At 45.9% G+C, this 17,239-nt stretch overlaps 1 protein-coding gene across 2 annotated transcripts in view; it reads left to right on the forward strand.

The window, feature by feature from the left end:
- The window catches only part of ISM1 (isthmin 1), a 69,147-nt gene that overhangs the window by 36,335 nt on the left and 15,573 nt on the right, over positions 1–17,239 (forward strand). Inside the window, exons 1-3 of one of the 2 annotated variants that reach the window (XM_081833242.1) lie at positions 1,696–2,902; positions 6,394–6,633; positions 15,567–15,831. In XM_081833242.1, the coding sequence (XP_081689368.1) occupies positions 6,406–6,633; positions 15,567–15,831 (493 nt within the window). In that variant the 5' untranslated portion in view covers positions 1,696–2,902; positions 6,394–6,405. Of the gene's footprint in view, positions 1–1,695; positions 2,903–6,393; positions 6,634–15,566; positions 15,832–17,239 lie in introns of those variants that run through there. The other variant, XM_006741618.3, reaches the window with a different exon arrangement.

A 17,239-nucleotide genomic window follows, 5' to 3' on the forward strand; every position in this document is an offset into this window, starting at 1 on the left:
TAATTATAATCTCTGTTGTTTGTTGTTCAAAGTCTATGAGACCAAAAGCATTGCTAATAATATCTTCTTTAATATCTTCAATAGATGATGCCTAGATGGTTTTTTTCTTCAGAATCCCACATAAAAGCCACATTAGGGGTAATGAGGCCTGTAGCCTGAGCCTAATTAAAATGAAATCTAACTAGGCCCGTAGCCATCATTATCATCAACTAGTACTTATTGGGTGCCCCCTGAGCTTGTGGAATTGGAGGGTGTGGGCTTTGAGATTGCAGATATGCTTGTGCTTTGCCCTCCAGAAATTTGCCATCCCATCTGCCTCCAAGAAGTCTGCCTGGTTGTGTTAATCTGGGAATAGTTACCACAGCCTTGTAAAGAAAAAAAAAAAAAGGCACTAAAACCTTCCTAACCAGCCACCAATTTGTGCCTCTTCTGGAGGTTCTGGAAATGGTCAGATAAGCCTTCCCCCCCACACACACACATACCAGTCTTTGGTAGATGTTTGCAGAATAGGGCAGGTGCCTATTTGAAGACTGGGACAATGATGCTTAGCACACGTTTCCCAAAGGTGGACCCATCACCCATTTCCACATCTTGATTGCCTCCCTGTGAGCTGATCACCCTCGTTTGCCCTGTGTCCCCCCAAAAAACTTCTCCCTCTCTGTCTGCCTATGCCAAATGGCCAGCTGGAAACTCTGAACATTGTGACCACTTTGACCTCGAAGGGGCTGCGGCGACCCTCGCTGGTCGCGAGGATAGCCAGAATGAGCAACTCCCCGCCATGCAGTGGCTGGAGGCAGTGGTTGGGCCAGTGATGTCCTGGGAAGAAAGGACGCAGATGATAAAGCATCTGGCTTATCATCTTTGAAACTGTCCCCAGTCTACAGATGGGAGACATTTTTCTTCTCTGTTCATCTTGGTAGAGCCTTCCCAGGGGCATTCAGGACCAGCTACTGAGAGCTGGGAGGAGGGAGGAGATCCCAGAACCCCATAGCTTCAGAAGCCTCCAGATGACCCAGAAAATGCCACCAGGGAAGTGATGGCCTGGTGGAAAATCACAACACTATGACAGAAAACTTTCAGACCAAAGGTTAATGGGTTGAGATCTCTGTGCTGGGCCTGACGTTTATATTCTTTAAATCCGTGATATCTTACTAAGACCGCAGAGTGGCCCCACTCCATCCCAGCTCGGATGCCTTTTGGGTCTCCATGCCAGGCCCTCCCACGCCCTGGGGAGCCTGCACCCATTTGCTTTGCCAGGACTGTGGGCTCCGCTGGCCCACCCACCCCCACCCTGCTCTGTGCTTTGCACCTGCTTCACTTGCTTCACTTTTGCTTGCCTCTGCAGTCTCGGCTCAGACATTATTTCTTCAGGCAAACCTTTCCCTATTTTTAACACCAATGTTCCAAGTAACGAGTGTCATAATTCCTACCTCAAATGGTGACAGTATTTTCCATGCTTTCTCTTTTGTGTGTATCATCCTAAATTCATGGATTTGCATGGATTTTATGTGCAGTGGTAAGCTACAAACAATTTGGGTTTGTTTTGACACCCAAATTGTCTAATCTTTGTGCAGAGGGGACCCTTTAACCTGGTTCCTGTGTTCTTTTGGGAGGGCACCATTAACCACTAAAAGCTTCCTCATTTTCTGGCGCATCCAAGTATCCCAAGCTCTGGAATCAGCGGGCCATTTGTCCAAGGGGCTCTGGTTTCTTTTCGTGAGGGCAAACTCCTTGAAATTTAATGATAGGATTTTAAGACAACTTAAAGGAAATATTACATTACACAGTGAGGAATACACTTGAGAAATGTAATATACAGATGCTGACACAATGAGAAGACTCTGTAAACGTATGGGGAAGGGCAGAGATGGCAGAATGGGCATATGTAGCCTGGCTGCCACTGTGAAGTTCACCACGATGACTCACTAAATGCCCTGTCGGTACCTCTGTGCGCTGCCGATTATGTGCATTGCACAGAACCGAGCACCCAGCTTTGAGTCCCTTCACTGAACAGGGCTTTTCCCTTTCCACTGGTAGTCACAGCTCTAATATTGAGTCACAACAGGGAACGTGGCTACTGGTGCTGCAGCATTGTCAACGTTAACATTAATGCTCGGGGCTGTGGTAAAAGAAGTTCAGAGGTCACCAGTCCAGGATTCCTATGATGGCTCTACCCTGCCATCCCGGACCCAGGCTCCCCTATCTTTCCGCTCAGCCATCTTTAGAGACTAGCCTTCAACCTCATGACTGCCAGCAGCCTCATTCACTTGAAGCACTTGTATCTGCATTCCAGGTAGGAGAAAGTATAAGAGAGAAAAGCAAAAGGTAAACTGACCGCCTCCCACCCGGCAGTCTCATCCAGCACCTTCTGCGCACATCTCATTGGGTGGAACTGCGTCACGTGGTTGCTCCTGGCTGCGGTGGTTGCTGGGAAATGTAGCTTTAGCCAGGTACAGTGCCACCTGACAGGAATACTGAGTAAAAATGAATGAATGAATGAATGAATGAATGAATGAATAATAGGGGGATAGAATTGGGTAGGCAATTGCAATATCTGCCACAATACTGCCATCTAAGGCAAAATACATGGCTCGCATTTTATTATTTTATCATAGTTGTTAACATTTTATTACTTTTCCCCCCCATTTTAGGTAAGAATAGTAGTAAAATAACAGAGGGACAGGACAGACTTTATGCACAAAGATGGGGAGCGTCAAGTAGTAGCTATATAATTTGGTCACTGTAGATCGCCTGCCTCAGCTGTTGAGCAGTGCATGTGTATAAAGCATATAACAGCCTTAGTGCTTCGGTTCCTCTTTTTATTGGTAATCCCAGCTCCAGAGAGAACAGTGCGACCAGAGCTGCAGCACCGATTGAAGATCAGCTCAAAGATGCATTATGGGTAAAGAAATGTTTTCTCAAGCTAAGCCAACCTCCTCATGTCATGTGAATTTAGGCAAAATGATCCTGCAGCACCACAGAAAGCATGGCGACGTTTCCTTTCTTTAGCTCCTGGACTTGCGCAAAATAATGCCTTCAGAAAAGAGCGTTTGCTTTTCTAAATAAAACACAAACTATTTAAAATCTTCATTTTGTGGTCCACCCTTCCTGAGAATCTTCACTCTGCTAGCTTAACTTAAGTAGGACATTCAGCGGGTGAGCTCGTTGATAGAGATGGAGTGATGGCCATCAACCAAGACCTCCCGGGGAGGGGGGGGGTGGCTCTGCAAGGAAGATGTGCAGTGTGTTCCCCCAGACAAAAGATGAAGAAAAGGCTTTCTCCTGCATTGTTGGTGGATCCTGTTTGCTGCCTCCCACCCCAGACGTAAAATTGAGATTTTCAAAATAATGGCTACTCCCGAAACTTGTTATTGATTGAATAAAGTGGAGTTTCATTTTATATGAGCCATTGTAAGACATCCTTCTATCCTAGGGCTTCCAGTTTCTGGAAATTTGGGGCCATGCCATTGCTGAGAGCCAAGGTTTCCAGTTAAATATGTTTTGATAAAGATGCAAGAGGAATTCAGATATTCAGAGATTGTCATTAGTGTTTCTTTATTACTTCCCATCTTCCAAATGCTTTATGAACACTAAGCTTGTTTGGGGCATGGGTGGGGGTATTGGGAAAAGATGGAGAAATGCCACAATTGTGTGCAGAACTCAAGCCAAAACATACTTTAGCCCCAGTCTATTCCCGGCAGAGGATCTTTTGGCCTGAGCTGACCAGCCGATTGCCCTAACTCTACACTTCTCTCTCTCTCTCTGTCTCTCTCTTTTTTCATGTGTAGACGCAACCCAACTGAGTTGTCTTGACCATCCTGCTGGGACAGCATGGGACTCTCCTTATTATCTGCTGTTTTACATGGAGGATCATTGAGCCACAGAGAGTTTAATGGGTTTTCTTGGTCCATGGCTAAGCCAGGATCACTCTGTGGTGGTATATCTCCTACCAAGAAATTCCAGAGTCATCCCAAGAAACCAATCAGATTCAGTCCTTGGTTTTTGAGCCATCTCAACAAAATGCCAAATAGCATTTCCTATCTCTTCTCCTAAAATGTGATTTTTAAGAGTAGAAAGTGTACTTCTTCACAGGGTAAAGGAAGGAGAGCTCCATTTTGAACCCAGTTAAGCAGTGTGTCCCAGTTACTACAACAAAGTTAGGGCTGGATATGCAGGCAATCCCTGAAGCAATTGGCAAGCAAGCCTTGGTTCCCTTCTAAGAGTTATACTCACAAATCCTCTGCAAGAAATTCTCTATGAGAATCCAACTGTGCTCACTAACACTGTTGGAGAAGTTTTAGGGTTGGGGATCCAGGAAGAAGAACAAGAGAACAATTGCCTTCAGTCTTCACTCCTTGGACTATGATAGAGAGAACTCTTATGTTGAGGGAAGACTTAGCATGCTCCTCTCTCTCTCTCTCTCCTTCCCCTGCTCTCCTTCCCTCCCCTCCCCCCCCCCCATGTGCTGGGCTCAGTCTCAGCATAATACATTTGGCCCTCATTGCATTGAGCAATGCCCGGGAATGCCAGGGCAACTCCCTTTACGAGGATGTGCCCGGAGACAAAAACCATGGCAGAGAGGGGCCTGGAAAGGTGAACAAAGACACTGCCCTTGGCCACATTTCTTGAGCAAAAAAAGGAGGGCAAGCAAAAACATGATGACGAGCATTCAGGTTCTCCCCGCTGTGTAACTCTCTAACTGCATGTTTTAAAGAGGTGAGAGCAGACAGGCTATCTCTGTCTTGCACTTGCAGGGAAGGGTGCCCCAGGCCCTTGCCAGAATCTCTGTCTGGGGAAGGGTCAGTGTGCAGCCTGGTGGTCCCTTGCCCTCTTGGCATATTCACCAAGGTGGTCTCTGCACCAGCACGTTTATTCCTCAGCTCCATTTCTGTTTAAACGATATAGGAAAGATTCATGCCTTCAGATTAACTCTCTAAGAAGATATTTATCTGCTACATGTGTTTCATCCTCTGGCCGTTCTTGACCTTTGGTACTCAGAGTCGGGAGTGTTTTGATACCAGATGTAACCCTTTGGCTGGGTCAAAGGCACCTTGGTGGGGCAGGGAGTGCGTGTGGAGACAGTGTGCTAGAATATACACTCCAAAACCCCAAAACATGCCCAAGAATAACAAGAGCATTAACCACTGACCCAAACGCTGGTGAAATTCTATCTCTACATCTCCCTTCACCAGTAAACATGAAAATGCTATCCCTGAAGGGATGGAGGAAGCCACCAATGAGAGGTCCAGGGAGAACAAGAGGAGGAGAAGGGCTGGTTTGGGAAAGAAGTCCAGCAACTTCTACACTCTTCAATCACTACAAAAATTTTACCCAAATGACAACTAAATAGAGACATTTTTTACTAGCTGGGAAAAACAACAGACTTGCACTTTTCTTTTCAGAATAAAGGCATTAAATTTCAAAATGCCTTCTTGTCACTTTTTCTTTGGCTATCCCCATCTCTTCCTCCTCATCACATACTGTCTTCCCTCCTTCACTCCATACCAGCCTCACTGGCCTTCTTTCTGTCCCACAAAGAGGCCAAGTTCATCTCCAGCTCAGGACTGTCTTACTTGCTGTTTCCTCTGTGAGAATGTTCCTCCCCCAGATTGCAGCAGGTGTTCAGGTCTCGCCTTCCCAAGTAAGTTTTTCCCCAGCAACCTGTCTAATGTTGTCCCTGGCCACTGTCCATCATGTTCTTCTTTCTTCTTACCAGTCACCACTTTCTGATCTGATTTTATTTGTCATATTTATTATTTTGTTCCCTCAATTATTTGTACACATTAAGAGAATAGGGCCCATGCCTTGTTCATTCCTCTATGTCCTGTGCCTAGAATGTGGCTGACACTTGTTGACTGGATGGATGGAAAGATGGATGGATGGATGGATGGATGGATGGATGGATGGATATAGTCAATGATTTGGCTCAAGCATTTTATCCAGTTTGGTCAGATCTTTTGTTCCATGGCCTGCACCAAAGAAACAAGCTCTGGACACGGGGGCTATAACTAATGCCAGAGTGATTAATTAGTTGAAGCTATTAGAAGGAAACCCTCATTTGATTCCAGTTCTGAATGAACACCTATTCTCCTCCAAAATAGCACTTTCGTGTTGATGTGCTTCAATGTGTAATAAATATCCCATAACATCTTAGTCCTCAGAAAATTCCCAAGTAGCAGGCTGGGAAAAGTTTCTTGATGATTTGACTTTTTGAAGATGGAGTAACTAAACCAAGGGGAGTGAAGATGAATTGAGAATACCATTCTGGTTTAATTCCAGCCACGTGAATTGTCTTTGCTCTTGAATTTAATGGACTGTTAAGGGGGGTATTTTCAAATCATGTGCCTCCTATTTATTTGTCCGTTTGCTTGTTTGTTTGTTTGTTTGTTTTAGAATAACCTCCACATGGAAAGTGATGCTACATCAGAAACGAGCTTTCCTTTCTCCAAAGAAGCAGCAGGGGAACATCTGGACCACCAGGCTGCACACCAACCCTTCCCCAGACAGCGATTCCGGCAACAGCCTGGGCACCCTTCACTGCAAAGAGATGGCCCCAGATCCTTTCTCCTTGATCTACCAAACTTTCCAGATCTTTCCAAAGCTGACATCAATGGGCAGAATCCAAATATCCAGGTAACGTTCAAGAGTTGAAAGGTGGAAGAAAATGAAACAGTCTATCTTTTTGTGTCCCGATCTGATTCCAAAGCAACTACTACCTCACCTCACTTTTTTTCTCACCCCCTTACGAATCTGGTTAGCAATCATATCATCTCTGTAAGAGCAGTGTTGTACTGCATCTGTGTGACATCCTTGATTGGGAGATGCACCCTTATTTTATGCACCACTAAAAAAAGAAAACACTGATAATTAAAGTAGGACACACCAAGGATTACAATACATCCTGCTCTCAGAGATGTTGAAATGTAAAAACAAAGCAAAATTATATGCCCTGAAATTGATAAAATATGGTAGCTGTAGAAAAGGGCCAATTTAACATGGAAAGCACACTCAGCAAAGTATAGTATGATTTCAAAGGTACTCAAGAAGGCAAGCGCTCAAATATCTCTTAGCTTGCCTCAGACACCAGCAACTCCTTCAGGAGGTGACAACACTTCAGTTGCTCTAAAATGTAAATGACTGGTTCAAAAAGTTGGATGAGAGGAAGGGAGGTGAGAACAGAAGTTCCTAGGGGAGACATGAATCTGTACCGCTAAAATGGGCTGGGATGAAGCTGAAGGAAATGGGAGGTTAGGGAAAAGTGTGTGTGGGATTAAAAATAATAACCCTCATCTATGCTGAAATAGACATGCTTTACAAAGCAAATGTTGATCTGATTTGACTCTTCCAGCACCCTCATGAAGGAGATGCACAACGTCATTTTTCCATTATCAGTAAAGCAACAGGTACTCAGGAAGTTCCTATTTGGTTTGCCCAAGGTTACATGGCTAGTAAAAGTGGTTGGAGTTCAAATCTAGGCTCTTGGGCTCCTGAGAATAGTCACCCTACCAATCCATGTTTCAGAGACAAACCTGATTTTGATTTTTGCTTGTACTTCATTCTGTGTCTTCCCAGAGATGGTGCCCGTGATAGCCAAGGAAGAGGACTAGTCAACAAGTCAACCTCATCCCTGTTGTAGCTCCTGTCCTCATTTGCCTGCTTCCATACCCCTAAGCTTTGTTCTTGATTCTTTTCATTTGGGAAAGGGTAGCATTTTCTTATTCTTCCCCTCTGCCTCAAATTCCAATTAGCTTACATGGCTGAAAGTTCCTGAACCTGACCTCAGAGCAATTGATCCTTAATTAAGTTAACTGTCCCTCTCTCCAGACTAACATTCTCTGCATGACACCATTTTAGATCAGATTTCCTTGGTCAGAGTTGTTTTGCTCATCACACCAGTGTCATAGTGGCTAACAAATGTCACTGAGACCATGCCCCAATTAGAATGTTGACCAGCTCCTACTGGGTATAAACTGCTGTGTTAGGGTTATGGGAAAGTAAGAAGTGTACGACCTTCTCCATCTAGGAGATGACATAGGTATGAAGGTCCCAGCTACCACCCAAGACAGTGCCAAAGGGAACATGGAGACAGAGGAGGAAAAATGCTATGTTCCATTGTAAACAGGTCTGAATAGGCAGGAAGAAGTAGGGCAGGATAATGTTGAGGGTCCAGAAATGAAAAATGTTCGGAGGTCACTCTTTGATGACCCATGAACAGAAATCACTGCATGCACCTGTTAACATTTCCAGGGAGTCTTGTATTGTTCTAATTGATTAATTGGAAAAACAGGCCTTTTGCTCCACTGTTCTCTCTCCAGGAAGTGGTTACATGGCTCTCTGCTAAAGAACAAAGGATCCATTTAGGGGAGGTGCAGATTGGCAAAAAAAGGTGCAGACATCTCCTTACTGTTACTCGACAGTGCTCCCCATTGGGCCTTTACCTACAGGAAGTGATTTTTTTTTTCTTTGTTTATAGATTTTATGGTTTCAGGACCAGACCACCTTCACTCCAAGGGAGCTTAGGCCATGCCCAAAACAATTTTAGGCTTGCTGTGGCTCACATTTCCCCCCGCACAGGTGGGAAATGACACTGTGGGGTTTAATGCTGAGGATTGAGCTATTAATGTAGTAGATTTAAGAATTTCTTTTTTTAAGATTTATTTATTTATTTGAGAGAGAGAGAGAGAAAGACACACAGAGAGCACAAGCAGGGGGAGAGGCAGAGGGAGAGGGAGAAGCAGACTTCCCGCTGAGCAGGGAGCCCCACATGGGGCTTGATCCCAGGACCTGGAGATCATGACCTGAGCCAAAGGCAGATGCTTAACCATCTGAGTCATCCAGGGGCCCCAGATTTAAGAATTTCTTATGTTAAGTTACAAGAAAATGCCTGGATGCTGGGAACTGAAGGTTACAGGGAGAGTGTCCTCTCATTGGAAAGTTACTAAGTACATGGGGCTCTACCTAAGAACCAAATTTGGAGCAGAATTTCTCAGGATCCCCTGCCTCTCTCCTAGATAAATCCATGAGTCTGGGATTCCCCAGACCTCACTTGGGCCTTTTTAAAACATGAACCTAAATGTCAGAGAAGAACAGTGGTTGAAATCCTTAGGCCCAGGAAACCCAGATTCCTTTTCCAAACAGAAGGACAGGGCAACCGTGAAGTGCTAAGCCCTCTACAGCTCACACGATGGATCAATCTGTGCGTGAAGTCAGTAAAGCACCCAGGGTTCCAATTCATTTTAAATCATCCTCATCTATGTTGTTTAGCCGGATGGGAAGTGAAGAATGCTCTGGAACAGTTCCACCTGGCTTCCTGAGGGTGAGGGGCTGTTGGAGTTGGTGGATGTGGAGAGAACTAGAATGAGCCAAAGGGGCAGAAAATGGAGGTGAGTTATGAGAAGGCCACACACGAGAGTCTGGCAAAGGCTCTTGCACTTTTATAAAAGGCAGCTTTCCTCTGCACTGTCATGAAGGTAGGACTACAGAGATGGTACAGGTGGAAATTATTTGCCTTGTCCCCTCTGAGACCCCAAGGCACACGTTTACATAGACTTACAACAGGGGCAAAGTAACAATCAGTGCTTTGTTTTCACTCTATCTTACCATCACCCCAGCACGGGAACAAAAACTCGCCTTCGGGTGCTGCTTCAGAAAGGGAGGCTTTGGAACACAGGTTGGGAAGAGGACAGGGCCGCTCCTGGATGTCCTCATCCCTTTCCTGAGTTGGCCTTTGGACAGCAAAGTTCACCATAGCTCCCAAGATCGTAGGCTTCCCCATAGCTGCAAATATCAAAGTTATGGGCAGAATGGATTCAACATTTAATGGTGCACCAACCCAGATCCTGTTAGAGTGCAAAGCCCATGAAGACTAAAGTACTACCACCTTTCTGTCCACTGCCTAGACAGGCCACTCCACGTCTGCTCTGTACAATCCTCATGGCTGTTAGCCTTCCACAGGCAAGTGGGGTGAGGGGGAGCAGCCTATGTTTTACTGATCTGATGACCTGTTGGCCCTAAAGAAAAGAAAATTGAGCTGTATTTCTGGCCTTCTCTTTCTGGAAGACCACAAAGGTCACTCAGAAAGATGTTCAAAGAAAGAATGAAGCAGCTGCTCTCCCTGAGAGCCGCAGCCTAGGCCTGTGTGTAAGTGTGTGTGTGAGTGTGCATACACAAGCACACACACACACACAGCGCTGGCTGCTGCAGCCCCATGCACCACTGCACCTGAGTAAACCAGTTCCCTGGTGGTCCTTTAAAAGATGAGGTGCTTTCTAAAAAGGGGGTGATGGGTTCTGTGTTGGCAGCCCTTACCCCTTCCTTACAGCACTGATCTTTTGTTGAAATGCACTGGTTTGACACGGGGCGGTTCAGCCAAGCAGACAGCCCCAGTGATCACCCAGGGCCGTCAAAGCATTTTCTTTCCCTGGGGAGCAGAGTGAAGACAGGTGAAGGGCGCATCAGTGGGTCGGCTTCCGCTGCCAGGGCCCTTGGCCTTGTCTCCCCCCTCCCCTGGCAACCTGCCCCTCGCCCCCACCTAGCTGTCCTTCACTGAAGCCGGGGAGCTGAACAGGAATTTGATACCCTGTCTCTGAACAACACCCCCATCCCCTCCAGTGTCTGAAAAAGTTTCCCACGCTCTAGGCCTAGGGTCTGCCGTCCCTCCTGCCAAATAACCCACACCTTTCCAGAGTGACATTGCTGAGCCTGCACAAGGGGTCACCTCCCTCCTGGACCTCTTAACTTTGGGGAAGGAAAATCCGTTAAAAAGCCCAGCTTTTTGGAGCTTTTTTAAACCCCCCTCCCCTCCAAGCCAGGTGGGACTGGCTTAGGGCTGTGGAAGTGAGTGGGAGGCACAAGTTAGAAAGAAATAGCCTCAAACTCCTGAACCCAATCTCCATATTAAATCTGAAACAATAGTAGAAGTTGGATTTTGTTAAAAATAAATCAATCAATCATTCAGGAAAGAAAGGAAATTCTCCCAGGACACGTTAGACTCGAACTCTAGTCTTGTTGGCTGGGTGTTTGGTCTGCAGCTGATGGTCAGATAGCAAAGACAAAAGTCTCTAAAATAAGCTCATTTTTAGGCTTTACTGCATCAATTCATTACCACAGTAGCTATTCACAACCAATTATTTCTCTTTTCTGGATCAAGCCGAGGTTAGTATTCATTTCAACCAATATACTTATTTCTTTTTTTCCCATTGAGGGGGACTTAAAATAGTCATCTACAGATCTTTTTTCCCCTTGCAAAGACTTATTTACATGGCCATCGGCCTCTTGAGTGCCACGGATACAATCAGATGGGTTGGCCACAGGCTACAAATGTATGTGCTTCTACTTTTGATTCCCCCCCCCCCTTTTTCTCTAAACTACTTTTGGAACGGCAGCTCTGGCCAACCAAGAACCAGGAAATCTCTGTGCCCAAAGCATGGCCCCACATACGTCTGGGACAAGCCTGTATTGTGGAGATTCTCACGGGGGCATATTGTCCAGCACATGAATGACAGAGCCCACTGACCTGCACTTGAGATCAGGTGCCACCACCGTGTCTGCCAGGCTTGGCCACAATGGCTTCCTGCCGGTTACTGGGCCTCTCTGTGCCTCATTTTCCTTGTCTAAAAAATGGGCATGATAATACTACCCATGAGTACCTCTGCAGTACCACTACACAGAAGCAGGGGTTGTTATGAGGATGAAGTGAGAGCATCCATGTGAAGCACCTCGCAAGAGGGACAGGTATATGGTAAGCTTCCCCAAATGAGTGGACGCAGGCTGGTGATGACCATAGATTGAGATGACAGATGAAACGTGTAACATAATTGGGAATCACAAGAGCTAGTGTTGAGACCAGCTCTATACCTTCCTCGCTCTTCACCTCAGGAACGTGAGTTCTCCATGCCAGTTTCTGTGCCTGAAATTCAAATCTAACTTGTGGAGAACAAGCAGTAATATCTGGGCCAGCACGCTGCAAGTCTCAAAGCATTAACCACCGTTAGCTGGGTTACCATAGTTGTTTTTAGAGCATCAGTGAGTCTGAAAGGAGGGGATGATATATCTCCATAGTCCATTTTGTGCCCTTTCTGCAGCGATTGTCAAGGAAGGAGGAGTGGCATAATCCCGGGCCTTTCACTGGAGATTTGTTTTCTTGTCCTTGGATGCTCTGTGCTCCTGAGGAAATCACTTCACCTTAGGGCTCACGTTCCTGTCTGGGAAATACTGACCCATGCCTACCTAGTCACCATAGCTTTCAAGGCTTAGAGGACTGAGCTAAGAGATTGTAGAAGATTCTCCTGAGTTGAGGTCAAGGCTTCTGTATTCTCAGTCATTCATTGAATAACCAGTAGACTTTTGAGACTGAGTGTAAAGTGTTTGTTTCTAATAAATGTCTTAACTGTCAAGAGGAGGAAAGAAGTTGGTAACACTTCATAGGATCTTATCCTCATTTCCCAGTTTTGGACACCAAACTGGCAGCTATTTTGGACTCTTTCTCTCTCTCTCTTTTTTTTGGGGGGCTGACAAGATCCTGCCAGTTGTTGGACTTGGGTCTTTTGAAAGAGTTCTCTTGCTTGTACTATCTTGACTCATGGTATGGAAGTCCAGAAGAAATAAATATACTAAGACACCTCAATTATGTGTATAAAGGAAGAGAAAGGATGGTAAGGTCTAGCATCTTTATTGGCTTGGAAATCTGCTGTACTCACTCCCACACCTTCAGCTCATCACATCGAGTATTGTTTAAGGCATCTTTATCAACACATTCTTTGATGCTAAAGAACATGTAAACAGAATGAGAGCAACAGGAAATATAAAACTAATCCCCGCCATCCGAGAAGCCACTGATCATGCTCATTAAGTTTCTTTAATTGGATGCCTATAAAATTTCAGGTTCAGGATTAGATTTCTTCTTTTGATATCAGTATGAGATTTCCACATTATTAACTGTAGGGAAGGGTGGATTCTAAGGTTTGTGGGGGTTTTTTTTTTGTTTTTTGGGGCTTTGTTTTGTTTTGTTTTTAATTCAATTGGGGCAGTGGCCAGAAATTAAAGGGGAAAAAGAAACCTCTAAGCTGTTGAGATTTAGTCATTGATATAGTTTTTGGAGTAAATTTGTATTTTGCTACTTATTGCCTGGCCAGGCAACAAATCTATTTTGTTTGGATCTGAGCAACGGTTTGGAAAAAGAAATCGTATTGACGGTAATAGCTTAAATCATGAAATTGTTTTTATTCCCGGCTTGGAGAAATTGCAGGGCACGTTTTGCTTAGGCAATCCCTTTGACTCCAGTCTGAATACAAACGAATACCAAAACTGTTGGGCATGTTCCCCCTTATCTTCTACCCAGAGACTGATTTCATTACCATAATTGCAGGCTTGCCTGGCTCTTGGCAGCTTCTCCCCTCCGAGACCCTTAATAGCCTTACAGACGATTGTTGCGGCTCAGTTGTTCTGTCTGTAGGCAGAGGGGGACGAGACTGCAGAGGAGAAGGGTTATGTCTCCAAAGGCTCAGCATTGCCCCGTCACTGCCCGGCTCGGTTCTGCCCCGCCCAGCTTCGCACTCCTGGGACACTTGTCCTTCCAGAGTTGCGTGTGGGTCCCAGTCACTCTCCAGCGACCAGACATTCCAACAAACAGCAGTGATATAAGACATATGATTCCCTTTTTTCCCCTTTTTGAAAGATTTCTAAAAGTTCCATAATTACTTATAAATATGCAAGGGATGCTTACAAGAGTGGAGAATTGTGATTGTGCAGAATAAAGCCAGTGTTACCCATCTAGGCATCCCACACCAGAAAAAAAGATTCCCTTGGCTGGCTGCAGCCAAGGACACTCCGGGACTGACGGCCATACTCTTGACCTTGTATCTGGACCACACAAGGTCACAGCCCTGGCCCGGCATCGGCCCGGCAACTTCCTTGGAAGGTCAAAGTAAGGAGAATTCAAATCTCCCCATGCCTAGCACACAAGGAAGGGGATGTTTGTCTCAGGGATGGGCACACCCTGGTGCAATTTGGCAGAGCATCCCAGCAACTCTATCAGATGTTGGGTTAGGGCAAAACTGGAAACGCATCTGCCCAGTACATCTTGCGCTGATTACTCAAAGCACATGTTTCTGATTCATTTGCACGCAACTCATCCAGGGGGTGTTGCAAGGGCTATGTGATGGCCAAAGGAACCCAGCGAGTCTTTTATTATATTTTTTAAACAAGTTTCTCTACGTTGTCTCTCAGAGCCAAGAAACTGCATTCTTCCAGCCCTGTGACTTCAAAACTAGGCTCTGTAAATTCGAGAGCAAGTTCTAACCTTGGCTTTGGAATTCTCTGTTCTGACCCTGAGGGTCGGTTGAGGAGTGTGCACACAGGGTCAGGATATGGGATGAGTGAAAGCCACAGCTGTGGATCTTGAGGACCTTGTGCTCACACCTCTACACAAGCTGAGGCAGCCAGCCCCCACCAGCCTCTGTGGCCTTCGTGCCCCTACTTGCAGGGGACAGTACTTCTGTGACTTTTTGGAAGGCAGGGTGGCAAAGCTGTTAAGAGCATGGGCTCTGGGGCTCGACTATCCACATCTGCCACTGACCAGCTGTGTGAGCCTTAAACAAGTTGTTAACTTCTCTGTGAAAAGCTAACCTGTTGCTGTCTAGCAACCAAAACTTCACAGCTTGAAGCGATGACCATCGGATTGCTCACGGTCCTGTGGGTTAGGAATTTGAACAGGGCTCAGCCAGTAGAGCTTGTCTCTGGTCCACATGGTGTTGGCTGTGATAACCCAACGGGGCCGAAGCATCTAAGGTGGCCTCACTCACATGACTGGGGCCCTGGAGTCAGCCATTGGCTGAGGTACCTCAGTTCTCCACCAGGTGGCCTCTCTCTCCACGTGGTCTCTATGTGTAAGGCTTCCTTACCCTAGTGGTAGGAACATTCCGAGAGAATGAGAATGGAAGCTGCAAAACCTTGTCACAGTGTCACTCCTACCATATTCTACTGAACAAAGTAAGTCACAAGACCAGGCCAGAATGAAAGGGAGAGGAAATCACTTCTTAATGGGAGGCGTAGCACATACCTACAAGGATGGGTTGAATTGCTGGGGCCGTCTTTGCAGATGGTCAACCATAGGGGCCAATCAATAGTACCAACCGTATACGGTTGTTATGAGGATTAAATAAATCAATATATGTAGGGCATTTAGAACAGTGCCTGGTACAGACTTAGTGCTCAATAAGTGTTTGGTTTTATTGTAATTACTCTTGTGTTACCTCAGGAACACATATAGTACATGTTTACTCCTTGAATTAAAGACTTCCCCACAATGTAGTTTTCAGTAAATCAGTAACTCCAGTGATGACCTGTATCCTCCCAGCCTGAGGCCCATGTACATCAGTCCTATCTGGTCATGGGCCCATTGGGCCATCTCTGGGTGTTTTCCATCCTGCATCCCCATGTAGTTTCAGCATTCCTCCATGAGGGACGCATCCATCATTTCTCTCTGCTCTCTTAGACTTTCTTCCGAGGGTACCTAGTTTGGAGGCTGTAGACTCCTCTTTGACTCTGGCCTGTTCTGAATTCTTCAGGTCACCATAGAGGTGGTGGACGGTCCTGACTCTGAAGCAGATAAAGATCAGCATCCAGAGAATAAGCCCAGCTGGTCAGTCCCATCCCCCGACTGGAGGGCCTGGTGGCAGAGGTCCTTGTCCTTGACGAGGGCCAACAGCGGGGACCAAGACTATAAGTACGACAGTACCTCAGATGACAGCAACTTCCTCAACCCCCCCAGGGGGTGGGACCGTCCAGCCCCGGGCCACCGGACTTTTGAAACCAAAGAGCAGCCAGAATATGGTGAGTTTACCACTCAGCGATACAAAATTGGTGGGGAGAATAAATGAGGATGATGAGACCTAATGGACATGGAGCCAAGCAAAACCCAGTTTACAGTATGTGGTTTTGGGTCTTCTATGAGGCATACCTCATAAAGATTTTGTTCCACAGAAGCCCCAAGGAGGCACCAACAGCCACATCTTTCCGAAAAGACTATAATTTTTAAATCATACCAATTATCCTAGGAGAGAATTTTTTTTTTAGTTAGGGGTCTTTGAGGTTCCCCCCAGGTTTTGGTTTTATTTCTAACAATGAAGAAGTTGCCAAATTAACTTCCTTGTATATTTCATACTAAAAATCAGCTTAGTCCAAAGAGATGTGTCCAGCTGCTTCCTTGCTTGACATTGGCAGTGGAGCATCCCGTGGGAACCCACAGGAATGCGTGCTTCGCGGGTTGTCAAAGGAAGGCTTCCCCACCAATAAATATCAAGATGCCAAGTTGGGACTTCCAGTTCCCCATGTTTTTAGAGTAGGAGAGGGGAGGTAACAAGCACCTTACAAATTCAGTGACTTAAATAATAAAAATCCCTTTTCACTTCAGTTGGTGTGGGAGACAGAGTGGGGGAAACTGGGCTCCACTCTGTCATTCAGGGATCCAGGTTCCTTCCCTCTTAGAGCTCTACCAGCTGCCAGGGCCTGAGTTACGCACCAGATGCTCTGCATTTGGTTAGCAGCCAAGGAGACAGACAGGCAGAGCCTGGAAAAGGCACACGTGCTCTTAACCACCTCAGGCTGGAGACGGTACACATCACATCTGCTCAGACTCTGTTGGCAACACGTGGTCACATGGCCCCATCTAGATGCAAAGAAAGCTGGGAAACACATCCTGGGTGTGCGAGAAGAGAAAGAGACCCGGCAAGGCTTCATGGGGAATCGGGCAGCCTGCCTTGTGTTATAAGAATATCTGAGGTCATACACATGCCTCCATCATGACGGTGTTCTTGTGGTTCCTAAGCAGCCTTAGGAAAAAATGTTATATGACGGGAATGACTTGTCTTACACCATTGTACTCTCACCCTTACCTCCATTTCTCAGTGGAAAGACCAGCTGTCATTTCTGTCGCTAATAACCATACTAAGCAACTTCCAAAACAGGAAGACCTTTTTTTAAGAGCATGCCTTGTGACTGGCACCGTGCTAGGCTCTGGGAATCCAAAAGTTAGAAAGACACAGGCCTTCCATAAAGAGGATCTCACCTGTCTGTGGACAAGGGAGAAAAGTTGAGTGATAGAGGAAAACAGTGCCATGGTAGAGATACACATCAGATGCTAGGGGAGCAAAAAGAGAACTCCCATACTCCTTCTAGCCAGGAGGCTTGTAAAACCTCCCCTTTCCCAGAAGTCCAGTTTATCTATTTTCCAAGAGAAAGT

This window comes from Leptonychotes weddellii, chromosome 10, assembly GCF_054177405.1.
Source record: "Leptonychotes weddellii isolate Sample4059 chromosome 10, ASM5417740v2, whole genome shotgun sequence".
Lineage (NCBI taxonomy): Eukaryota > Metazoa > Chordata > Mammalia > Carnivora > Phocidae > Leptonychotes > Leptonychotes weddellii.